Source organism: Papio anubis, chromosome 4, assembly GCF_008728515.1.
Source record: "Papio anubis isolate 15944 chromosome 4, Panubis1.0, whole genome shotgun sequence".
In the NCBI taxonomy this organism is placed as follows: Eukaryota; Metazoa; Chordata; class Mammalia; order Primates; family Cercopithecidae; genus Papio; species Papio anubis.
The window spans coordinates 52,761,798-52,787,980 of NC_044979.1; the positions used below are offsets into that span (position 1 = coordinate 52,761,798).

Genomic DNA, 26,183 nt, shown 5'->3' on the forward strand with positions numbered 1-26,183 from the left:
TGAAATCAGACACAACAATGAAGAGAACTGAAGTACTGCTAGACAGGACAACATGGATGAATCTTATATGCAGGATGCTGATCTGGACACACAAGAGCACATCTGTGTGATTCCACTTATATGAAATTCAAAAAAGGCAAAACTAATCTCTGATGATAAAGATCAGAATAGTGGCTGCCTGTGGGAGGAGTGTTGAACAGATCTAATGTGTTCAGTCATCTAGTTGAACACATTAGATCTGTGTACTTTGACTATAAGTTATACAGTACCACAAGAGAAAACAAAAGAAGGTGCCTACTGCGTTTTCTTCTTCCCAGATGACCAACTCTTAATGTATTCATCTGTTTTTTCACTGTTCTGCTTCTTTTGAAGAAGATTTGAGGTGACTTACAAAGGTATATGGTATATTTATAAGTGAAGAAATCTGGGTGATGTTAAAACCAGGGCAGGAAAATAAGGTGGAAACCAGATGTAAGGATGGTCTTCACTATTTGTGTCAGGAAGTCCTGTGAACTTCCTATGGTGAACAGAATAGAGCTTCCTAGCAGTCAATGCAAAGAAGAAACACAATTCCACACCCCAAAGTTAACAGTCCTGCTGATCAGAAGCACAGGTAGTTCTGAGATCTGATAGAAAATGTTCCTGTATCATTTCAGAACAGGAAACTATGTGATCAAATCCCTTTCTATTTGTTTAAAAATTTGTCAGATATCTCATGTTTGACCCTGGATGTCTGAATCCCCTCAGCCCACATTGTCCCACCTACGCCATGCCCACACTGTCCCCATAGAATTTAGGGTGAGGCAGCATCCCAGTGATTGACAGGCCCCTGTTTACTTTCCTGGGTGTGGTTTGGGGGAAGCCCTGTTAATGAAGGCTGGATTTCTGTTCTTTGGGGTGCCCAGCTTGCCATCCTCATTTCTGGAACCCAGACCAGCATCCTCAGCCCACGCTTTGCCACTCAGCTCATCTTTTCCCCGGTTGGCGCTTCTTAGTGGCCCCATCCCTTCCCCAGCAGTGACTCTGCATGGGGCCGCTCCCTGGGAGCTGAGCTCTTTCCATTTTGGCATTTGGGTTAGTGGATCTTTCCACTTTCTGGATCCAGTTTTTGAGTTGAATGCATATATTTCCCCGGTCACTAGTGAAGAAAAAAACACAACAATCACATAAACCAGAAAATTCCAATGACTGTCTCTTCCCCCACTTCTACCCCGCTCTGTTCTGACTCCCAAGGGAAGATGAAGCACACTAGAAGATGTGAATCACTGACACCGACAGCAGACATGTGAATAGCACTGCAGTCTCCAACAGCCTGCCCTTGTCACAAGCCATGCTGCTTGGACCACACAGGTAGCAAACAGCAAACCTGTCTGGATAGAAAGGCTTAGGAGCATCTCAAGGACATCTCAATTGCAGGATGAGAAGGCTGTGTAAATCTTGAACTCCATGCAAGCTTTGGATAAATTAGGTTCAGTTTCTAATGGGATTACCCATTACTTTCTGATTCGTTTTGTTTGTTTTAAAAGACCCCTGAATTCCTGCTATAAAAAGGAATTCACCAAGTGAGAAGGAAAAGGCTGATTTTTATTTATGTTAGGTTAGCAGCAATTTGTAGACACAGACACACAAATCTGGTCCCACTTGAGATGATGCAAGGAAGCCATTTTTATTGTGTCCAAGCCAGCAGACGCTAATTGATTTAGGCCAGTTGGCTCATGTCTTTCTTTTTTTTTTTTCTCTCAACTACACAAAAACACAAAAATCCTCCTCTGCCTTTTGCTCTGGAAGATCAGGTTTAAGGCAAGCCCTTGCTTCTTGTCATTTCCATACAGCATGAGTGGCCTCTCAGCTCAGGATCCCACCAGCACTTATGCTAATGTGGGCACATTATGGTAACAAGCACCTAATAATAGAGGGAAATTTAATTCCAGCAGCAGCAGCAGCGGCGGCGGCAGCCTCTCACTGGAGAGGAGCCATCCTCCTTAGGAGGAGGACCGGTGCCGTTTGCATATGAGGGTGGCAGGAAGCCAACACACTTGCCTCCTGAATTTGGTTTCCTTCCTTTTATTCACGTCTATAATTGAGCCTTTGTAAGTGGAGGGATGAGTGTAAAGGAGCTAAATTTGGAGCTGATTTCACGGGGGTGATGAGAGCTCTGGAGGCCAGCTCTACCTTATGTTCATCTTGCCGACCAAGAAGAAATTTTTGGCCCTGATCTAGGGAAAAAAGAAACTACACTTGCCATTTCTCTGTATCTTCCACTACTAATAAAATGCTATTAGAAGCATCCAGGAAGAATGTGGATGGGGGCGGGGGGCGCAATGAGTACCAAAAAGCAGGAAAAAACCGTGGATTCCTGGATTCACCAGTTGCCTCAGCTGGTTCGTAATTTAGGAAGGGAGGCAAGAAAGAGGCATGGCCCTTGAACGTGAGCCTTTAGGTGGAGACCCACTGAGGCCTCACGAGTGTGATCCTGTAATTGAGCATCTGCAAGCCAGCTGGGTTCACAGCTGATCTCACGTTGTATTAGCCTGGAAGAGTCAGCACTGTATAGGCGACATAGCCAAACGGATTGACAAAATGAGTTAAAAGCAGGAAATTGGATAAGGTCCTCCATGCTTCTACCAGTCTGGAATATGAAAAGCATTCTTACAGTGGTATTGCCACTTAATTACTTGGATTTATGACTTCTCCATCAAAGACTGTTCATCTGGATAGTTTCCTAAGGAGAAGACAGAGACGGCATCAAACATAACCCTACATTCCTCCGCCCAGGCAAAGCCATGCATCCTCACAACCCAAGTTCCTTACCCAAAGCCTTCTTGACTTCTAAGTCTTTAATAGGCACTGTACTAGATGCTGGGGACACAGCAGTGAACAAGGCAGGCATGGGCACTGCCTGTACAAAGCTTGCCAGTTACAAACAGGTGCTGCAATGCAGAGTGATAAGGCTCTGATGGGGAGATGTAGGCTGTCATGGGGCACAGGTAGGGGTAGAGGAGACATTTAAACCACACTTGGGGGTTAAGGAAGCATCCTGAGTAAATAAAATCTAAGTGTAGAAGGAAGAGTGGAAATGCCACACAGCATGGCTAAGACCTACATTTTGTCAGTGGATCGCTGTCAGGCATTGTCAAGGTGGACACAGGTGAGCTCCTAGGCATCTGTACCTCTGGCTCTGGCACTCCGGCCCTCCCCTGCGGCGGCCTCCCATTGCCTAGGCCAATGCAATGTCGCATCTGGGCCTCACCTAAGTCCTGTGCTCCAGGTCTCTTCTCTTCCCTGATATGTCCTCGGTGCCACCCTCCAGGACCTGACTTCTGCCTAATGCACCTGTCTCTCGTCCCCATAGAAACACCCCTTCCCTCACATGCTGCCCTCTAGAGGTGCCAAAGTCAGGGTCGCTAGCACAGTAGCAGGGATTGTGTTTGGAGTTTGGCTAGCTTTCCAATCCCCAGGTTTTATCACTTAAAGGATCCCCTACCTAGTTCCCCACAACTCCCCAACTCTGAAGAGAGAGGAAATGGGGATTACACAGGCTTCATCAATTTGACCAGCTAAGCAGCCCCACTTTTTGTGGTCACGGGTATTTATTTAATAGACTTATTTAATATTACATAGTTCTAGAGCAATCTCTAAGTGGCATCCCCAAGGGTACTCGCCTTAGACAATAAGACCCAGGAGACCAGAGACTGCCTCTTCTTCCTGTTTGTACACTGGCCAGAACATAGAAAACTTAGGGGATGGATGTGCCTGAAGCCAAAATTCCAGCGCCCTGCATTGACTTCCTCATGGGAGGAGCCATTGAATTATCATGCAACAAATTCATGAAGCTTGGACCATGACAAAGCCTTACTCATGAGGGTAGGGAAGAGCTGGAGGGAGCCACCTTCAAGTTCTTTCACTTCACTTCCCAGGGGGTAGATAAGGTTATGTCAGAGAGAGAGAGAGAGAGAGAGAGAGAGGTGGAGGAGAGGGAACTTTCCAGCTATCCTGTAACACTTTGCATTTGTGTGACACTTAACAATTTTCAAACTATTCCTCCATCTGTTATCTCAGGGCAGATGTCCTCACCCCCCATTTTACAGGCGAGGAACCTAAAGCTCAGCAAGGCGAGGGAAGTCCCCAAGGTGATAAGGCTAAGTGGGCAGAGCCAACCCCGGACCAGGCAGGGCCCTTTCTCTGTCGCTTTTCTGCATGATACTGGAAAAGCAAAGGAAATTTAAATCAGCTGGGTGCAGTGGCTCATGTCTATAATCCCAGTGCTTTGGGAGGCCGCAGTGGGTGAATCACTTGATGTCAGGAGTTCAAGACCAGCCTGGCCAATATGGTGAAACCCCATCTCTACTAATAATACAAAAAATTGTCCAGGTGTGGTGGCACATGTCTGTAATCCCAGCTACTTGGGAGGCTGAGGCATGAAAATTGCTTGAGTCGAGGAGGCAGTGGTTGCAGTGAGCCGAGATTATGCTATTCCACTCCAGCCTGAGCTACAGAGTGAAATTGTGTCTCAAAAAAAAAAGAAAGAAAGAAAGAAAGAAAATTTAAATATCATTGGAGGCTGAAGCACTAGTTTTGGTCTTTAAGCTTCACTCCCCCAACTCACTCTCGTGGAGAGCTGGTATAGATAATAAACACTACTACTCAATATTTATGAAATCCAGTTCTTCTGCAAATAGATCAGCAGGCATGTTCAGTGGAGGGAACAGATTCTATCAGGAGCTCGTCACACAGCAATCTGTTCCAGTAGCCAAATGCAAGCACCTCTCTGAATGATAAGCATGCCCACAAGGCTGTGTCAGGCCTGCCTTCGGGGGAGATGGGGCCCCTATCCCCCAGTGTCTATGCCCGGTGCCCCACTGCCCATACTCACCACCACAACGTCTCTCTTTGCAGTCTTCGTTTCTGCAGAGAACAGAACAGGCAGAAGTTAAGCTTCTTGGGCATTAAATTGACCTTAAAATTCCACCCCCACAATGGTATTTCCCCTAAATAGGCTTCGATCTCAGTCTTGCAGACACAGCAAAGAATTGTTCTGTCTGTAGATGTGTTTGTTGACAGCTTTCCATCTTCTCAGAAAAAAATGCATACACATACGTATATACACACACAACAGTAGGTTTTTTTACTCTTTTTCTAGCTTGTTATCAATGGACCTAGAAAACTAGCTTTTAAATGGCTTTTAAGATAAGAAAGAAAGATTGGATTGGATACCTCTTTTCATAAGGTGGGAGTTTTATGCATTCATTCCCCAAGCCCTTTTATTTTATTTCATTGTTTTATTTTATTTTGAGGCAGGATCTCACTCTTGTCGCCCAGGCTGGAGCGCGGTGGCACACTCACAACTCGTTGCAGCCTTGACCTCCCAAGCTCAAGCCATCCTCTCAGCTACCTCCCCAGTAGCTAAGACTGCAGGCGTACACTACCACACCCAGCTAATTTTTTAAATTTTTTTCTACAGACAGGGTTTCACTATGTTGCCCAGGCTGGTCTCGAACTTCTGGGCTCAAGTGATCCTCTAGCCTCGGCCTCCCAGAGTGCTGGGATTATAAGTGTGAGCCACCATGCCCAGCCCCCAGCCCCTTTTTAAAAAGTGGGATTAGAGACAGTTTGTGAAAATCTCATTTATTAAAATCATCACTCTCAATATGATCAATAACCACTATAATCAAATTTCTAACCCTGTTGAGACAAGCCTTAAGCATGTCAGACACATGCCTGTGAATGAAGTGATTAAAGCAAGCATTTTTTTTTTTTTTAATTAAAACACTGTCCAATTCTTTGTCCTGTCTCCCCAACACTCTGGAGTCTACTTGAGGCCGGGCCAGGACACCTCCTCAGACCTGGAGCTGCTCAGATGGACCTTCCCCGCACCCCCCCACAATGTACCCACTTCCCTGAAGTCATTCAGCTTTCTTGGCCCATCTCACCACCCCCATCTCCCCTTTCTCACTAGTCTAATCTAAATAATTTGTGGAAATGATCAAATCCATTAGAATCTGGGTATCAAGTATTATCTGGTTTTTTTGTTTTGTTTTGTTTTGTTGAGACAGAGTCTTGCTATGTCTCCCAGTCTGGAGGGCAGTGGTGCAATCTCGGCTCACTGCAACCTCTGCCTGCCAGGTTCAAGCAATTCTCTTGCCTCAGCCTCCCAAGTAGGTGGGACTACAGGTGTGTGCCACCATGCCCGGCTAATTTTTTGTATTTTTAGTAGAGACAGGGTTTCACCATGCTGGCCAGGCTGGTCTCAAACTCCTGACCTTGTGATCTACCCGCCTCAGACTCTCAAAGTGCTGGGATTATAGGTGTGAGCCACCACACCCGGCCTTATTTGTTCTTTCAAAAGAGGCCTGTGTCCAGCACAAAGCATTAGCTGTCCTCAGGACACCCTCCGTGGGCAGCAGTAAGCAGGTCTTGTCTACATTTAACACGCGGAGAGTTCTTTCCTCCTGTGCCATGCAGCAAGGGACAGACCTAGGTGTTCAACTGAGCTGATTGGAGAGGGCGCTAGGTAGGGCACAGACAGGACCAAATTGAGAGATCCAGGTGGGCCAAGATACTGTGCCTCTGCCCTTCCCATTCTCCAGCTGCAACCAACCTCCACTTCCTTCCATCCGCAGAAGATGTAGCTGAAAATGCTCCAAGACGTGATCGCAGCCTGATTCTCTGCCGAGTAGGAACCTTTTTATGTAGCACAACAGAGCAAGCAAAAAACAACAGACGAGGGAAACAGGTACGAACCGATTTCCTTTCTTTGTCCTATGCAGGGGAAAAAAGAGGGGATATTAATTCACTTGAAAGTATGCTGCACTGGCACGTACATGACACCATGGGGTTCTTTGGGCAACTATGGCCTTTGAGATACAGGGGTTGACTGAAAGAGGTGCCAGGGATAGGGACAAGAAAGACTAGACCACCACACCTGCTTCAAACAAAGCAGCTTCATCACTATTGGCTTTGGACTAGGGACGTTCTGAGAATTTGATGAGTTAAAAAGTATCCCCTTATAAACTTCAGGGAATACATTGTCTCTGATGAGAACACCTGGTGAGGACATGACTGCCCTAGTCAGACTGCCCAGCAAGTCTTCCTGCCCCATCCCTTTCTCCCTAAGAGCCAGCAGAGCAGAAGGCTTGGCTCACAGCAGGGAGACTTGAGAGCTGGCAGTTACATTTTGGTTTCCTGTCACACGAAGAGCTGGACTTGGACCCCACGACCCTTCCCACGATCACCTTGGATTCTATAACTCTGTAACTCTAATTTTCTTCTTTGCTCTTTGACAAAAGTTGGCTGTCATATGGTGTAACTAATTTCCAGAGAGGTTGAGTCTGAGTCTGGTTTTCTAGCTAGTTTTGCTTTTTTAAGTCAACCATGTTGAAAACAATTAATATTTACAACCTAAGTTAAAAGAACCAGCTTCAAGGTACATATTTAACATTTAGCCATAAATTACATGAGAGTTACAGTGTCTATTGGATTTGTTTCTTCAAGAACTTCTATCCAAATCGCATTACAGTACACCACCATCCTTACAAGCAATTACTCTTTTAGAGCTGTTTTTATAAAAAAATCAATTTGTGAATAGAGTTCAAACAAAAATGCCTTTTTTAATTTCAGCAGATGCTCGAGGATTTCTTACCTTGAAGTCAAGGTTGCCCATAGCAACAAACTTTCGCAATAAATATGGCAAAATGCAATGCACATCTTTATTCTAATGCCTTGTACTTTTATACAGTCTTTCATCCATACATTTTGTTATTTGACAGTTAATAGTTAATATTTAAAATGCCCTTAAAAGGCACACATGTCTCATCACCCCCTCTTTTTGCCATTGAGAGATCCTAGAACTCAGAGGTTCCAATACCTCAAGATACTTGGGCATAGAGCTAAACTTGGAATCTAGAATCCTGAACTCACTGGGACTCATCTGTGAAGAATAAGGAAACAAGATTTGTAAAAAATGTCTGGGTAGTGTACTAAGCATTTACTCTGTATCAGGAATACAGTTAAGTGCCTTGTTTGCATTTGCTCATTTAGTTGATTAATTTTACAAACAAGAAAATTCAAGCTCACAGAGGCGGTGACTTGCTCAAAGCCATATTCCAAGAAAACGTAGAGCTAAGACTCGAGCCCAGGCCCATCGAACTCCAAAACTCAGGCTCAGAACCCGCTAAGCTGTAAGTTGTTAAGAGCTACCGAGAATCAAGAAGCCTGGCTCTGGGAGAAGTTTGTGATTCTTTGGTGCTCTCTTCATGTCACTCTACTACCTCACTTTTAGCCAGTAAAAGACACATCACAGATTGGCACAATAAGAGGCATATTAGTGGGCAGGTGAAAATTGGAAAGAGAGAAAACAGGCCTGCGTTTATAACCCTTAAGAGTGAGAGACTGAGACCACATGCAAAACACTAATAATTATTTGGTCACACAAAAACCCAGCTGAGTCACTGGAGACACAAGCTTATTTCCCTCATTGGTTTTGTGTGCTTGCCTTAATTCCATACTATCCTTTAAATATTCTACAAATAAGAGCATGGCATATTCTATCACTATTCACAATAGGGCTTTTCTGAAGGTTTTATCCAGGTCAAGGTCATCAGAAGGTTGATGCCCCAGTCTCATTGAGAGCCTCAAGGACAGAGTAGGTTGCCAGGGAAAGCCAAAAGGATGGTTTCCTGGCCTAGCAGGTGAAAAAAAAAGTGCACCAGGACTGAGGGGAGCTGGGATTCCTTCCCCCATATCTCCTTTTCCTGCCTTCATTCCAGGCAACCTGCCTTGTAGAGAAATCCTGATTCTCCATTTTTCCTTCTCCTAATATCACCAGAAAGTGTCCTAAAGGAGGAGGGGAAGAGGGCCCAGCCCACTGGCAACTTACAGATGTTCCTTGTTCTTCCCAGTCTTGCAGGGACAGTGTCTGTGGATGCCTTTGGCCAATAGGACAACCAGGGACACCAGGAGACCCAGAAGCAATATGGAGCCCAAAGTGATGACAAAAGGCACGTACCATGCGGATGGAGAGTAAACGTTTTTCCTCAGGACCTGGTAGGTGACCCTGGGCTTGAACAACAGAGAGCAGGGAGGGTGAGTGGAGGGTGGTAGTGATTTTGACATTCAGCACTCTCTCGTGTTGAGTATATATTCCACTCTTTGTTATTGCTCTATAAATTGGACATCTGTGTGCTCACAGTTCTTGCTGCTTCAACCCATCACCTTATTTATAGTCTTTGCAGACATCCATTAGATCAAAACCCAGAAATTTTAGGGAACTGAAAACTGTAGGCCTAATTTTATTCTCTGTCTTCCTCTTCCCTAAAGCTAAAAAAAGTCCATTGGCTTTTTTTCTACCATATCTGGGCATAACCCAGGGACAAATATAGCCATTGTCTCTCACCAAGATGGCATAAGCCACGAAAGTTGTTTTTTTAAACACCTTGTAGGCTTTTCAGTGTTTTCTCAACTACAAGCTGCCACTGCCAGAGGAGTGGGCTGATATCACAGCAAAGCCTCAAGTTCAGCATCTGCTTCCTAGAGCTGGAGACAGGTAACAAACAAGTTATGGAGGTTTCAGGATTGGAGATGTCACAATTAGGTCATGCTCTGAGCCCAAGAAAGGTGGGAACTCCTCACTCAGGGGAGCCTACCAGCTCCTCCCACAAGGAAAGTCCTTAGGGTTGCCATATACCTCCATTCACTGGGGTCATATTGACTTGAGCACGGGAAAGAGAAGCATGAACCAGCTCCTGGGAAGACTCTGAGAAGAAGCTGGCCGCCTCCATAGGGGGTTCTCTAAGGTTCTGATTATCTTCCCTCTGGCATGCTGCAGGTATGAGGCTGCTGACCAAGGGTGCAGCTTCTACTAGGAGGAGGAGGAGGAAGAAGAAGAAGAAAGGGGACAGATGAATTAGCATAGATGCAAGCCAGTTCCTCTAAGGGGCAGGGGAGATAATCCTGTTGTCAGATTCCAGGCTCTCCCTTCCTTCTCCAAGCCGATTCTGTGATAGCACCTGGTCATTTTCTTCCTACCCTTTCCCACAGTCTGTATTTACTTTGTCAGTTTGAATACTTGCTTGTAATCTATCTGCCCCTCTAGATCAGTGGCTCTCAGACTTTAATGCACATTAGCATTCCCTGAAAGGCTGATTAAAAACACTGCTCACTGGGCCCCACCTCCAGAGTTTCTGATCCATTAGGTTAGGGGATAGAGTTGGGGATTCCAGCTTCCAGCATCGTTCCCTGGAGGTCATGGTGATGATCATGGTTGGGTGACCTATAACTTTAATAATCTAGGCTGCGCCCAAGAATTTGCATTTCCAAGCAGTTTCCAGGTGGTGCTGATTCTGATGGTCTAGGGACCACACTTTGAGAACCACTCACCCATACAATAAGCTTCCTGAGAGCAGGGATCATTTTTGGCTTGTTTGCTAAAGTGACTGGCACACTATAGGCATTAAATCGATATTTGTAGATTGGATGAATTTTTTGGAGTGGAGGTGGGGTGTAGGGTACAGATTGGTACATGGTGATTCTTCAAAAGATGTGGAAAAGGGCACCCAGCAGTAAGCAAGCAGCCTGATTTCATGGATATTGATTTGCAAAGACTCTTCTGAACATGCAGAGAGGGGCTGTGAAGGTAGCATCTGGCAGCATGCCCATGAAAATCGGTTCCTGTGCCACAAGCCACACAGGTGGTTGAGGTCTGATCTCTCACAAGTCTCTGCACAAACAATACACTCTTCTCTACCAGAACAGGAAATATGAGTGGTTTTATGAGTCTGAGGTCTCACCAGATTTTTGCCACCCTGTAGCTACTCCAGTCCAGCCCGTGGTTGCCATTTTTGGCAACATCCTAATACCGCAACTCTTCAGTCCACCCCACATATCTCCGGGCAGGGGAAAGAATTCCATCAACATAACTCACAAGGGAACATGCCTGGGGATTCCAGGTCCTAAAGCCCTTACCCTGGGGGTTGTGGTGATGACAGTGGTTGGGTGGGAAATGACTTTAATACTCAGTGTCACTGTTCCTGTCTCAACAAGAGCCTCAGTTTTCTTCCTGCCAGACAGCAAGTTGTCATCAGTTATGTAGACAGTTATGTAGCTTGTAGTCCCAGATCTTATCAAACCCACCAGCATAGTCAAAGGGAGATGTAAGCAGCAGGCGTGTGACGTTGGAACCAGCATTGGGAGAGAAGGTAAAATGATTGTTGACGTTACCTAAATGAGATTTGATGCAGGGGTGTTGGTAAAAGGAAGAAAAGAGAGTAAGAAATAAAGGTTTAGAAGAAAACTGCACTCAATCTTTTTCTCAAATGTCCACACCTCAAGTGTAGACTGTATCTGTGACACACCAGAGCTGGATTAGTTATATGCTACAGGCTTTAACTGCACCAGAGATGTCATTAATACAAAGAAACTCTTGCTCACAACCAGCGTGGCTATAAACAAGGCTGAGTAGAAAAGGACAATAGGACAACACCCTTAGCCTAGGTGCCATCTTGCTGAGTATTAAGCAGAGACTTTGTAACCCTGGTGCAGCCCTTCTGATTTCTCACCCGGCAATTATTTGGTAACAACACTGTAATTCACACTCAGACAAATGAGTGGGTGTCAAGAGGGTAGAATAGGTCACATCCCTAGCCATAGGCCAAGTTCACTGCATGCTTTTCATGGGACCCAGTGGGTCACACTGGTTATGGATGTCCCTGGAGTCCCCCAAAGGAAGGTGCCTCCTGGTTTTGCAGGAATGGCAGTCCCAGGTCCTCCTGAACCCACCCCATCACACCCCCAAACACACACGCAGCTCTGCTGGGGCTCATGGCTCAGCTCAGGGAGCCTGGGGCAGAGAGGCTGCCAGCCCAAGCACACCCCTGCGCATTCCTCCACTGGCTCCAGACTCATTACCAACTGAACACCAGTAAATGGAGCAGGAGATGATGCAATTTTTGCTCCCTTAACAGCAAAATGCTCCATAAAGGCCTTAGGGCTCTCAGTATGGATTATTTCCATCTTCGGCAACTGCAGTCTCGAGGCAGTTTCTGCCCCTGGGTTTTGTGACACAGCCAGCTCGAGAGGCTTCCTACTGTTCAAGTTCCTGCTCGGCCAAGGGCACAGCAGGCAGCAGGGATGGATTTTTACTCTCTCACGTGGAATTGTTCTGCTTGTTTGGGTTTAAATCTCTGGCCCCAGCACTTCATTAGATGAGCTATTTTGGTCTAATTTCCATTGAGGGGTGCTCTTTTTTCCCTAGAATGGTGTATTTTTAAAGAGAGATGAATGGAGCAGAAGAGAATTCCTGAGGACACATTTCAAAATGCACCTAATCTATTTAATCTATTATTATCCAGAGAGAGGACTGGGATTCCCTGCCCCCACTACAAGCTTTCAGGAAAAGAGGTGGTTGAAAAGTTGGACTGCATTTTTTCTAATGACGCTAATAGGCTTTATGACTCATACTGTAGTCAGGAATTAGGGGATGGGGTTCACCCTTTTCTTGGGCTTTTGAGCAGTCACATATGGGGTCTGGGAGGAGTAAGACGAGAAGGGGAAACCGAGAGGAGCATCAGGAAGCATAGGGGCTGCTAGATTCTGTATCTCTGCCCTTCTCATTCAAACACTTCCCCAGCAAGCTGGGTGCGGTGATGCATGCCTCTAGTCCCAGCTACTTGGGAGTCTGAACAGGAGAATTACTTGAGCCCAGGAGTTCAAGACTAGCCTGGGCAACATAGCAAGACCCTATCTCAAAAAAAATAATGCCCTCCCAACTCCCATCCCACTTTGCCCAGATCAGTGTGTGAGCACAGACCCCTACCCTAGACAACTTCAGGGTCCTCAGAGACAGGGTCAGGGTTGTCGACACCAAGTACTATACCTGGGCCAGTGGAATAATGGAAAGATCTGGGGCTGGAATCAAGGTCAGTACACGTCAGCTTGAAATTCTGAATATTTGTGTCAACTTTCAGATCCACTAGGAGGGCCAGGAAATAAGAGTTTGGAGTACAAATGGGCTTTTCATCATTTTCTTCAAGGATGTTCATGGTAACCTAGAGTAGCAAGAAGGTGGTCATTCTCAGTAGCTAAAACTCGTTGAGTGCTTACTGTGTGTAGGCAGTTTTCAGGCTAAGCACTTTTCATAAATTAGCTCATTTAAACTCACATGAGATAGATAACATGATTATTCCCATTTTATGGATGAGAAAATGGAGGTTTAGAGATAGTAGGTAATTGATCTAAGATCATTCAGCTAGTGAATGGCAGAGCTGGGATTTGAATCCTGGTCTGTCCTACTCCAAATCCTACGCTATTACTCTCTACCGCGTGTGCATGTGTGTGTACACATGTAGTGTATGCATACCTTGTCCCACCCACCCCCACACACACATGCACCTGAACACATAGGCTCACCTGCAGATGACACTGAATTGTTTTTCCAAGAAGGTATGGATTTATGGTGACTCCATGTGCTGCCTTGCCTGCTGCCCCTTGTGGATTGGAAGTTCTTTAACTCTGGCATATACAGAAATGGTTTTCAACCCTGGCTCTGCTTTCTTGGGCCCACTTCAGACCCAATAGATTGGAGGGTAGGGGTCAGGGCCCTCACTGATGTTCCCTAGCTGATTCTAATATGAGCCAGGACTAAGACCCACTGGGACAGAACAAGCAGGCCTGGTTAAGCTGGGATCTCATCTGTAACCTGGGCTATTAGCACTCTACTAAGCCCTAGGGCTACCCTGCCATAAACAGGGGCCAGCCTATTCTCTTTCATCGCTGTCTTCTATGCCTGCAGAATTGGAATATAACTTGGGATGCCTGCCAGCACAGAATCGTAGAACATCAGCCCCGAAAGGGACTTGTGTGATCATTTAGTTCATCACCCTTTTTAAAAAGCTTATGAATTTTGAGTCATATTCATACTACCTTTGAAATTTGGGATTTCAGCTATTTCTGAGCCCGGGAATAAATTGAAATGTTCACTCTAGTTAGCTCCCAAAGTAGGGTCCATTCATTTTTCTAAAAAAAAAAACAAAAACAAAAAACCCAGCCTAACAAACACTGTAATTATCTCCAACTTTCCTTGGGTAGCAATGCCAAACCTTGCACATCATTAAAAACATCATCCCATTAATTCGAAGCAAGCTATCAGAGGAAGCGGACCATTCAGGCACAGGGTTATCAGGTGACTCTCTATTTACGAGAGAGAGAAATAGGGACACCGAGATAAGCATTGCTCAGCCTCCCTCGGAAAACTGGGATCAAAGGTGAAAAATGAACTTGGTCTCCTGACTCTGAGCCAATCTTTGTCTATGGCTGCCTGCTGCTAACTGAGAGTTCATTTTGCCTCTATGCTTTTTTAGTTTACTAATGGGAAGGACCAGGGAATAGTTTGGTCTTTGTGGCTATCATGTTGCCCCTGGATAATCCAAACCACTAACAACAGGGACCTATTAGGCCCTTACCACTCGAGGTGTGGCAGGGGACCAGCAGTGCCACCCTACTTGGAACCATGTCAGAAATGCAGAATCTCAGGTCCCAGGCCCGCTGACTCAGAATCTGTATATAACAACATTCTCAGCCTCAAAGGTTGGGAAGCAAGATAGCAGCACAGCATCGTTTTAAGATCTACCCCATCTGGTGTGCGTAGAGGCAGGGTAGGAACATGGCATAACTGCTCCTGGGGAGGAAATGCATAACTCCAAAACCACACTCAACTTCTGGACAGTGTGCATTTCACCAACAGCCTTCAGTGAAGGCAAAGCGAGATTTAAAGGGCCACAAGAGGAACCTTGTCCCACAAAGTGGCTTTGTGGGTCCACCAGACATTCCAATAGCTGGCCACCAATTTCAGTGCTTTTCTCAGTCACCCACAGACTTGGGCCTCAAAAAAAGGTGGGGCCGGGTGCAGTGGCTCACGCCTATAATCCTAGCACTTTGAGAGGCTGAGGCGTGTGGATTACTTGAGTTCAGGAGTTCGAGACCAGCCTGGCCAACATGGCGAAACCTGTCTCTACTAAAAGTACAAAACTTAGCCAGGCACAGTGCTGCACACTTGTAATCCCAGCTACTTGGGAGGCTGAGGCATGAGAATCGCTTAAACCCAGGAGGTGAAAGTTGCAGTGAGCCAAGGTTACACCACTGTACTCTATCCTGGGCTACAAAGCGAGACCCTGTCTCAAACAAGAGAAAAAAATAAAAGAAAAAGAAAAAAAGAAAAACGTGGATCTTTATTTCCCAGGGCACCTTTATTTGTTTCTCACCACACCTGCAGGATGTGCCCCTGGGAAGTTTCCTCATTGCCACATCCACACTCTGTGGGTGCCAGAGAGACCCTGAGTCAACCAGTTGGGTTACCGGGACTATAGCAAGCAGCCCCACTCACAGTGACAGAGCTTGTGTCCTCGTTGTTGGTGGCCTGGATTCTGAGAATAGAGATAGGGGTTGTTTCGTAGTCTACTTTAGTTACCAGCTGGAGTTCTCCCATCTTGGGATTAATCCGAAATACGTTCGGGTACTGGAGGCTGGCCCCTCCGGTGGAGATGGAGTACACGAGGCTGCTCTGGGGGAGGTCTTTATCAGTGGCTTGCACCTGTCCCACTCAGGTTCTGGCTGGAGGAATAAAGTACCTGCAATAAGTCCTGCTTTTAAGAGGTAGGGAAGGATGATTCAGGAACCGATGTCCTCCCTGCCATGGGAAGAAGGACTTCTGGAGGTCTCCTTGCTGTCCAAACTCTGTTTTATAGCTTCACTTCTACTAAATTGAAATAATGCTAACCAATACCCGCTAGGTTACTGGCCCTATGATCCAAGCAGTCCTGTGAGCTGTAATAGATAATTTATGCCTGTGTGTGTGTGTGTGTGTGTGAGTGTGTGTGTATGCGCGCGCGCATGCGCGTGAGACAGAGTCTCATTCTGTCACCCAGGCTGGAGTGCAGGGGTACAATCTCAGCTTGCTGGAACCTCCACTTCCCAGGTTCAAGCAATTCTCCTGCCTCAGCCTCCCAAGTAGCTGGGATTACAGATGCCCACGACCACATTCGGCTAATCTTTTTGTATTTTTAGTAGAAACGGGGTTTCACCACATGGGCCAGGCTAGTTTCGAACTCCTGACCTCAAGTGATCCATCCGGCTTGGCCTCCCAAAGTGCTAGGATTACACTTGTGAGCTACCGCGCCCAGCAATTTATGCCTTTATATAGACTCCAGGGACACCAATCATTTTGCTATCAGAAACAACAGTACAAAGAACATACATCCTCACACATACATCTCTTTGCAGCAGTGTTTTCTAAAAGTCCCGTGTTTTTCAATTTTCTATAATGAGCATGAATTGCTCTTATAAAAATAAACAATTGTTAAAGAATTTAGCAATTGATGATTACAGATTATAGATTTTTAAGTCCTCTTCCATTTTGCAATTTTTACAAATACTGTTGGTGGAGCTGCTAGCATTCTGGCTTGCTTGTTTTATAGGAGTTCCTTCTCATAAATTACACTCCTCAAGGGCAGAAACCTTCTCTTGTTCAATTCTGTATCCCAGCACTAAGTGTGTGACCCAAAGTAGGTGATCAAAAAGAACTGCAGTAAGATCTGTGAATTCCCAGAAAGCCTATTCCTTTCGAATTTGTTATTGACTGGATAAGGTATAAGAAATTAAAAGCATTTTCTTTGGACCTTCATTTTGCCTTTTGCTTGAAAACTTAATGTCAGGAAATGGAGACCATCCTAAAGAGAATGGATCATTTTAGAGGGAGTGTTTTGGTTTTGGTTTGATTTGTTGTTGTTGTTTTTAATATGGAAAAAGGATCCATGATCTAAAGATGCAAGGCTGTGAGGAGTCTATTACACAGCACTTATAGTATTACCTTCAAACTGAGAGAGCGAGAGAGGCAGAAAGTGAAGCTGAAAGTGAGGAGTGAGTCTTTTCCTTAATGGGGGAAGAGCCTGCGAAAAGCAGGGTGTTGCAAAGGACAGAAAAATAGGCCTTCAGGGAATCCTAGTAGGGGAGAGAGAAAATGTCTTTATTTTGTTTATAAATGAAGGAAACATAGAAATGGGAAACCTTTTCTGTTTTTAAATTTTAATTCTCTGAGTGAGCAGAATAAAGCTCACAGTGGAGACCAAGAGAAAACTTAAGCTAGGAAAAGGGAGGATTAGCGGAATCAGGCAAACAGACAAGGAAGCAATCAGAGGCTTCCAAGAAATGCAGTTTAATCAACAGTTTTCAAAAGTCCAAGTTTCACCTGAAGGGCTCCTCAGCAGCAAGGAAAATTTAAAAGAAATAAGAGGTGCACTAAATACTAATCAGCTGTGAATCACTGTGCACAACAGCATGCGAGGCCTCCAGAAGGGAGCTTTCCACTCCGCAGAACACACGTTTGGACGGAGTCCTTTGAGAGCCCTCTGGTCTGTGTCTTGTCTGTTACTTACCCAGCCTTCTTTCTGACACATCAAATACGTAGGATGGCCTATCAAAAATGAGAGGAAACTCATTTTCTGGGCTTGTTAGGATATAAATGTAGATATTATCTAAAAATGGAAATAGAAACACATTCAATCACAAATCCATACTCATCCATTTGTTTATTCAACGTCTTTAAAGAATCTCCTGTGTATAGGCTTTGCGCATAGGGGATACCAGGTGACTAAGACACGGGAGCTCCTGCCTTTTAGATGCTGAGGGTGGTCACCCTTTGATAAGCACATGAGCGCACAGAGCCCTACAGAACCCAGAGGAGGAACAGCTTCCAGGAGAAAGAACAAGCTGAGCCTTATAAGGACAGAATTAGACAAATGGGGCAGGGACGATATTGGGGGGTGTTGCAGGCGTATACAAAAAATGCCAAGGTATAAAACCACATAATTCACTCTGGAAAACTTCAAGCTGTTTGCCCAGTTGGAAAAAAATGGGGGCTTGGAAGCAAGTAACAGGAGGTGAAGCCGGAGAATTAAGCAGCAACCAAATGATGAAAATTCTTGTATGCCAAGCCAAAGAGTTGGAACTTGAACTTGACAGCTACAGGAGATGCTCGAAGGCTTTAACCGAGGAAGTCATATGATGGTATTTGCATTTCCCTTCAAAGACTCTTACATGTTGCAATTCAGCCGAGAAAGAGGGGGTCCTTGCATGAGGGCAGTACTAGTGAGATGGGGGACCTAGCACAATACCGAGTATTGCCCAGCAGAGTTTAGTCATTGATACTCAAGAAAGACATTCATGAAATAAAACAAAATGATATGTGCTTTTATAGTAAGGGGGGCCACATCCTGCACCTGGATTATCACCGTATATTTATTGCCAGCCGCTAGGTTACTTGGATTTTCATAGTCTAGATCACCAATCAGCTAGACTAAAACAGAGATAGTAGATTATACAGATTAAACAATCCTATTTATTAGGCTGTGAGAGATATTTTCATATACTGCTAGTGGATATATAAATTGGCAAAACGCTTTTGGAGAACACTTTGCCCATAAAAATGAGGAACTTTAAAAAGTTATGACCATACCTTTGCTCACTGCTAGTGAACTTAATGGAAATGATTTACCAGGAGAGAGAATCTATGTACAAAGATGTTCATTAAGCACTATTGCTCAGGATCACAACTTCAGATTCGTTGAAGAAAAGCACAAAATTGAATCTTATATGCAGGGTTACTTCATTATAGTAGTCCCCCCTTATTATCTGTGGTTTTGCTTTTGACAGTTTCAGTTACTTGCAGTCAACCACAGTCTGAAAATAGTGAGTACAGCACTATAAGATATTTTGAGAGAGAAACCACATTCACATAACTGGTTTTCCTTATTCTTTTTTTAGAGATAGGGGTCCCCTTTGTTGCCCAGGCTGGCGTGCAGTGACTATTCACAGGTGTAATCATAGCTCACTGTAGCCTCAAACTCATGGCCTCAAGTGATCCTCCCATCTCAGCCTCCTAAGTAGTTGGCACTATGGGTGTGCACCACCATGCCCAGTGTCACATAACTTTTGTTATAGTATTTTGGTATAATTTTTCTATTTTATTATTATTATTGTCAATACTTACTGTACCTAATTTATAAATTAAACTTACCATAGGTATTTATGTATAGAAGGAAAAAACATAACTTATTTAGGGTCTGGTACTATCTGTGGTTTCGAGCATTCACTAGGGGTCTTGGAACATATCCCCGGTGGATAAGGGGGCACTACTGTATTTAAAATTCATATGCAGGCTGGGCACAGTAGCTCATGCCTATAATCCCAGCACTTGGGGAGGCCAAGGTGGGAGGATTGCCTGAGACCAGGAGTTTGAGACCAGCCTGGGCAACATAGCAAGACTCCATCTCTAGAAAAACCTAAAAAATAAGCCAGGCACGGTGGCACACTCCTGTAGTCCCAGCTGCTAGGGAGGCTGAAATGTGAGGATCACTTGAGCCTTGGATTTCGAGAGTTTGAGGCTGTGGTGAGCTATGATTGCACCACTGTACTCCAGCCTGTGTGACAGAGTGAGACATGGTCTCTTAAAAATAAATAAATAAAAATAAAATATACCTATGCATATATGTATAAATAGACATAAAATATATCTATAGAAAAGAGACAAGAAGGACATGTACCAAACTATTAACACTGGTTATCAGTGAATGGTGATGCTTTTCTGTGCTTTCTATATTTTCTACAATGAACATGTATTAATTTCCTAAACAGAAAAAAAAATAGAAATTATTTTTAAGATGGCACTATGAATAAAGTGGGTGAGATGTTCTTGGGGATTGAAGAAGGGTTTGGGATGGGAGGTGGAGAAGAAAGCTGGGTGAGGGGAAGGGTAGTGGGTTGCTGGCTTCCCTCCCTGAGGCTGCTGCTTTCCCAGCCCTTTCATTTTTCTCTTCTCCTTCCCCACCACCTTCCAGCAGGAACTCTGTAAGGAAAGGTCTAACTCCGCTCATTGGGACCCACTTTTCACGTCCATCCTTCTTCCAATGCAGCTTTTGTCCCTTGGAGTTGCCAGGGAGGGGGCTCCCTACACATCCTCACTGTCTCACTCTCCTCTGGTCTCCAGTGGTTCCACGGTGTGGAATTTATCCAGACACACTCAAGGTCCCGGCCCTGCTTTCTATCACCTCACACCTCTATGGGCCGGGAATGAGCACTCAAATAAACAAAAGTGCCTGAGCACAGAGGGTACTGATGTGTCTGTGAAGGCATGCTAAGCAGGCACACAAACTGCATGCTATGCAAGAACGAATCCAGTCCTTAGCAGCCCAGGCACAACTATGTGTAACAAACGATTCCTGGAACCGGGGTAAAATAAAGAGCGGTTGGGGAACACAGACTCACTATTAAGCCTGTCAGTTACAGTCGCTCTGAGAGGGGGTTACCTTGGAAATTTCTCTCTATGGGGCAGCAAAAGCACGATGCATGTTGGACCAATTCCCGATGCCCTTTTAATGATGCAATGACCATTAACTGACCACAATTTTCCCAGAGCCAGCTGGATCCTGTAAAAATCTGCCGCCGCTCCCCACTCCAGATGGCATGGTGAAGTTGAATCTGTTGTTTGGTGCCTCACTGTCATCATCAAAGCAGAACTTGTTCAGGTCAAGAAGCAACGTCCCCTTGGCTGTTCTTTCCAGCACCATAATGCTGGTGAAAAGACACAATCCAGTATTTCCCCCAACAAATGGTAATCGACTGTTCCTTCTCACATAGGTCCTGGGCTAGACACCTCTACTTTAACTGCAATTCAAAGTGAGTCCATGGTCATTGCAGTCACCTCCTAACTGGTCTCCCTGATTCTGCCCTTGCTACCTTTTGGGCTATTTTAAACACAGCGGCCAGAGGGATCCTGTTAACATGTTGTCAGATCATGTCACTCCTCTGCTCCTAAGTCCCAAATGGCTCCTCATTTCACTCAAAGTCCCACTTTTGATCTGCAGGATGCTTCAGGACGTGCCTGCCTTTTCCTCTCTGAACTCGTCTCCCACTAGCTCCTCTCCTTGTTCACTCTCCTCCTGCCACTCTGGCCTTCTGGTGCTCCCTGAACTCTTCATGAGGCTCTGGCCTCAGCATCACTGCACTAACTGTGGCATCCTCTCCCCGCAAATACCCACGTGACTCACACTTTCAGTTTCTTTCATCTATCTAATCAAATGTCACCTTATCAGTGAGGCTACCCGATCTAGAATGGCAATATTCCCTGCCCCGTACTTCCTCTCCTATTCCCCTCTTTATTTTTAATTCCCAGCACACATCATTATCTGATGTACCATATATTTCTCTCGTTTATTCTGTTTATTGTCTATTTCCCTCCTAGAAAGTAAACTCTATGAGGGCAAGGATCTTTGCTTGTTTCTTGGCACATTCAATAAATATTTGTTGAATGAATGAACAATAGACTTATAAGACTAGCACAGCTGTGAAGAAGAATAGAAGAGAAATACAAATTTTACCTCCTGCCTGAAGGAGTTTCTAATTGGGCTAGGGAGAATCCCTGTACCCCTCATCTCCCATGCTTTGAAGATTGAGAATTCCTTGACTTGTGTTCTAGTGGCTTCAATGGCCTAGAAGGGCCTCCTAACACCTTCGTATTATTCATCCAAAAGATGTTTATTAATGGTCAAATTTGGGAGTCTCAATCTCAGTAGACTCCAGGGTTTAGGCAAACAACACAAATGAATAAAGCTACCCCCAAACTCAGAGCCTTCCCATCAAGCCCAGCTTGCTGTAGGAGGCTTTGAGGGAGACCAATGAACACCTTGAGGCTTCAAATCATTGAGGGGCTTTCTCCTGTCTCCAGGTTTCAGTTCCTCCATCTATAAAATGGACATAAATGATATCAAGTAGTTTTTACTACATAACACACCATCCCCAAACTGAGTGAATTAAAACAACAAGCATTTATGATTTCTCACAGTACTATAGGTTTTCCCACAGTCCTATTGGTTTAAGTGTGGCTCAGCTGGTCTCTGTGGTCACTGACAGCTTGGCTGGGGCTGGATGGTCTAGGATGGCCTCACTCACATGCCCAGTGGTGGGAAGGTGCTTGGTTTCTGCTTCTTGTTGTTCTCATCTTCTAGAAGGCTAGTCTAGGCTCATTGCATGGAGGTCTCTGGGTTCCAAAAGTAACAAGAGAGGGCAAATCCCAATGCACATGCATTTTCCAAGCCTCTGCTGTGCCATGTTTGTTAATGCTCCAGTGGTCAAAGCAATTCACATGGTCAAGTTCAGATTCAAGGAGACCCATCTCTTGATGGAACAGCAAAATCACATTGCAAAGGAGCATGCATGCAGAGCAAGCAGGGAGGAATTTGTGGCTTTTCTTTCTTTTTTGTTTGTTTTGGCTATCTATCTTAATCATATTTTGCCTTGGTAGAATTTCTTACAAAAATATATCGTGGCTGTCATGAGAATGTGCCTGGAAGACCTTCAACCATGAGAGCATAACTGACCATCGGCCTCAGCTGCTGGGCTCTGAATCCATCACTGTGTTTGTGGTGAGGCCACGTACCAACAACTGGTCATGGCAAAGATACTAAGGCTCATTCCTGTCCTGTGTCAGCTGACACTGACTCCAGGACCCCCAATGCCCTAGCTGAACACTCCTTAGACTGCATGGCAGCCTAGAATATGTCCAACTACCTTTTCTCCCTCTTTCCTTTACTCAGATCAGCCTTGCATCATGATCTGATGACTTGCCCAGCCTTGTCCATCTCTCTCCCCATTTTCTGCCACAGGCATCTCCCCTAATAATAGCCTTGCGCACTTAACCCCATCTTAGCATCTCGTTCTTGGAGCTGCCTCCAGCAGCCGCGCTGACCCCACCGGCTCTGCCACCTGCTCTCAAGAACTCCATAGCAGAGACCACGCCCACAGCCTCTGAGGAGAGAACAAACATTCAAGAGCAAGTGTCAGAGACTGTGGCAGAACCACTGCCATTGTCACTTTGTTCTGTTTGGACCTGCTTGTGTGCTTGGCTTTGACATAGTCTGGCTGGAGAAGGTATCAGGCTGGGAGGATGGCGGGTGCTGCAGGTTAGGGCTTCTCAGCCCTCTCGCACCCACCCTTATGCAGCCTTGGGACGCGGGGCTGGGCTTTAGGCTGAAGACCTCCACCGCTGGAACTGCAGAGGAGGCGTCCCTTTCGTTGCCCTTCCTTACATCTTGGCGTTCATAGGGTGGCTGAGAGGTCCTCCCGCTAGAAGAGCCCAGAGAAGGGACTTGAGCCTTGGTTAGATTATCTTCAGTAATAAATGCAGTTAGTCCAGTTATGGATTTCACTTCGGCCTTCAGGGCTAATCTGGAGGGAAGATTATCAAGAGCAGGACTCTGTTTGGGCTTGCCTGGACAGTCTAGGATATTCAAATTGCAGTTTCACCAGCTAATATGGAACACAGTCTGCAAACTATCCTCCCATACCCCAGGGGAATCTGGACTGCAGGAAGCCAAATATACAATTAACAGATATGCACTGAAGAGAGAAAATGGACAAGGAAGGTTTGAGACAGCACAGCACTCTCCAGACATTCTCACTTCTTAACCTTCACCCCCTACCTCTTAGGGCAGAGAAACAAGGAAGAGCAGGAGGACAGAAGAGGGCAGGAACTTCCCAGGATGTACTGGAACCACCCAAGAGTGCTAGCACAGATTTAAAATGTCAAATAAAGTGTAAGTGTGATGCTGCAAATTGTCTTTACTCCATCCCCAGGGCCCAGACATCTCTCAATTTATGCATGTAAAGGTGTGGAAGTCACAATCCTAACTACCCATGCAGCTATCCCCACCCATCTGGTGGACTTGTAGGGCTTAGGTTAGGATAGGAACCTACTATGTGCTCAAGATTGTGACTGACGTTATTGGGGTGTCAGCAGGAAGCAGCTGGTGAATTAAGATCATTCTAGGAGGGGGTCAGTAAAGGGACTATGAAGAAGGTGCTCACAGAGTATATGGAAATCTCATGGGACAGTGCAATATCTCAGGGCTCATGAGAGTGAAGCACCCTTACCACCTCTAGGCCCAGGGGAGCCAGTGGAGGAAGCAGGCCCTGCCACCAGGGACAGAGAGCTGCCTATGGGAATGGAGATATTCAGGCAGGGGAGGGATGTACCCAGCTCACAAGGAGGGAGACTGACCCTCCTTTATCCCTCTTTCCAGGACTCCCCATTGGCCAACCAGAAACTGAAAGGCAAGGGAGCTGGTTGGTATCTGATATGGTTTGGCTGTGTCCCCACCCAGATCTCATCTTGAATTCCCACATGTTGTGAGAGGCACCCAGTGTGAGGAAATTGAATCATGGGGGCAAGTCTCTCCTGTGCTGTTCTTGTGATAGTGAATAAGTCTTACAAGATCTGATGGCTTTATAACGGGGAGTTTCCTTGCACAAGCTCTCTCTTTGCCTGCTGCCATCCGTGTAAGACATGACTTGCTCCTCCATGCCTTCTGCCATGATTGTGAGGCTTCCCCAGCCACGTGGAACTGTAAGCCCATTAAACCTCTTTTGTAAATTACCGAGTCTCATGTATGTCTTTATCAGCAGTATGAAAATGGACTAATCCAGTGAATTGGTACCAATAGAGTAGGGTACTGCTGTAGATACCTGAAAATCTGGAAGCAATTTTGGAACTGGGTAACATGCAGGGGTTGGAACAGTTTGGAGGGCTCAAAAGAAGACAGGAAAATATGAGAAAGTTTGGAACTCCCTTAAGACTTGTTGAATGGCTTTGACCAAAATGCTGATAATGATATGGACAATTAAATCCAGGCTGAGGTGGTCTTAGATGGAGATGAGGAACTTGTTGAGAACCAGAGCAAAGGTAACTCTTGTTATGTTTTAGCAAAGAGACTGGTGGCATTTTGCCCCTGCCCTAAAGACTTGTAGAACTTTGAACTTTAGAGAGATGATTTAGGGTATCTGTTAGAAGAAATTTTTAAGCAGCAAAGCATTCAAGATGTGACTTGGGTACTGTTAAAAGCATTCAGTTTTATGAAGGAAGCAGAGCTTAAAAATTTGGAAATTTTGCAGCCTGACAATGCGATAGAAATGAAAATCCCATTTTCTGAGGAGAAATTCAAGACAGCTGCAGAAATTTACATAAGTAACAAGGAGCTGAATGTTAATCACCAAGACAATGGGGAAAATGTCTCCAGGGCCTGTCAGAGATCTCTGTAGGAGCCACTCCCATCACAGGCCCAGAGGTTTAGGAAGAAGAAATGGTTTCATGGGCCAGGCCCAGTGTCCCTCTGTTGTGTGCAGCCTAGGGACTTGGTGCCCTGCATCCCAGCTGCTCTAGCTGTGACTAAAAGAGGCCAAGGTACAGCTCGGGCTATTGCTTCAGAGGGTGGAAGCCCCAAGCCTTGCCAACTTTCATGTGGTGTTGAGCCTGTGGGTACACAGAAGAATTGAGGTTTGGGAACCTCCGTTTAGATTTCAGAGGATGTATGGAAATGCCTGGATGCCCAGGCAGAAATTTGTTGCAGGGGCAGCCCCTCATGGAGAACCTCTGCTAGGGCAGTGCAGAAGGGAAATGTGGGGTTGCAGTTCCCACACAAAGTCCCTAGTAGGGCACTGCCTAGTGGAGCTCTGAGAAGAGGGCCACTGTCCTCCAGACCCCAAAATGGTAAATCCACTGACAGCTTGTACTATGCACCTGGAAAAACCACAGACATTCAAGTGCCAGCCCATGAAAGCATCCGAGATGGAAGCTGTACCCTGCAAAGCCACAGGAATGGAGCTGCCCAAGATCATGGGAACCCACCTCTTGCATAAGTGTGACCTGGATATGAGACATAGAGTCAAAGGAGATGATTGTGGAGCTTTAAGATTTGACTACCCCGCTGGATTTCAGACTTGCATGGGGCCTGTAGCCCCTTCATTTTGGCCAATTTCTCCCATTTGGAACAGCTGTACCAATGCCTATACCCCCATTGTATCTAGGAAGTAACTAACTTGCTTTTGATTTTACAGGTTCATAGGCAGAAGGGACTTGCCTTGTCTCAGATGAGACTTTGGTCTGTGGACTTTTGAGTTAATGCTGAAATGAGTTAGGACTTTGGGTGACTGTTGGGAAGGCATGATTTGTTTTGGAATGTGAGAACATGAGATTTGCAAAGGGCTGGGGCAGGATGATATGGTTTGGCTGTGTCTCCACCAAAGGTTCATCTTGAATTCCTACATGTTGTGGGAGAGACCTGATAGGAGGAAATTGAATCATGGGGGCA

General features: G+C 45.5%; 1 protein-coding gene across 1 annotated transcript in view; it reads right to left on the bottom strand.

Moving 5' to 3' along the window:
* Nucleotides 1-472: 472 nt before the first annotated feature.
* CDHR3 (cadherin related family member 3) overlaps nucleotides 473-26,183 on the bottom strand; it is a 64,722-nt gene continuing 39,011 nt past the window's right edge. The window contains 14 exon segments of the mRNA XM_031665853.1: nucleotides 473-1,138; nucleotides 2,676-2,704; nucleotides 2,706-2,722; nucleotides 4,874-4,905; nucleotides 6,599-6,759; nucleotides 8,876-9,057; nucleotides 10,960-11,091; nucleotides 11,093-11,214; nucleotides 12,869-13,040; nucleotides 15,374-15,600; nucleotides 17,421-17,519; nucleotides 18,234-18,251; nucleotides 18,254-18,335; nucleotides 20,442-20,613. Coding sequence (XP_031521713.1) covers nucleotides 834-1,138; nucleotides 2,676-2,704; nucleotides 2,706-2,722; nucleotides 4,874-4,905; nucleotides 6,599-6,759; nucleotides 8,876-9,057; nucleotides 10,960-11,091; nucleotides 11,093-11,214; nucleotides 12,869-13,040; nucleotides 15,374-15,600; nucleotides 17,421-17,519; nucleotides 18,234-18,251; nucleotides 18,254-18,335; nucleotides 20,442-20,613 — 1,750 coding nt within the window. The 3' untranslated portion in view covers nucleotides 473-833.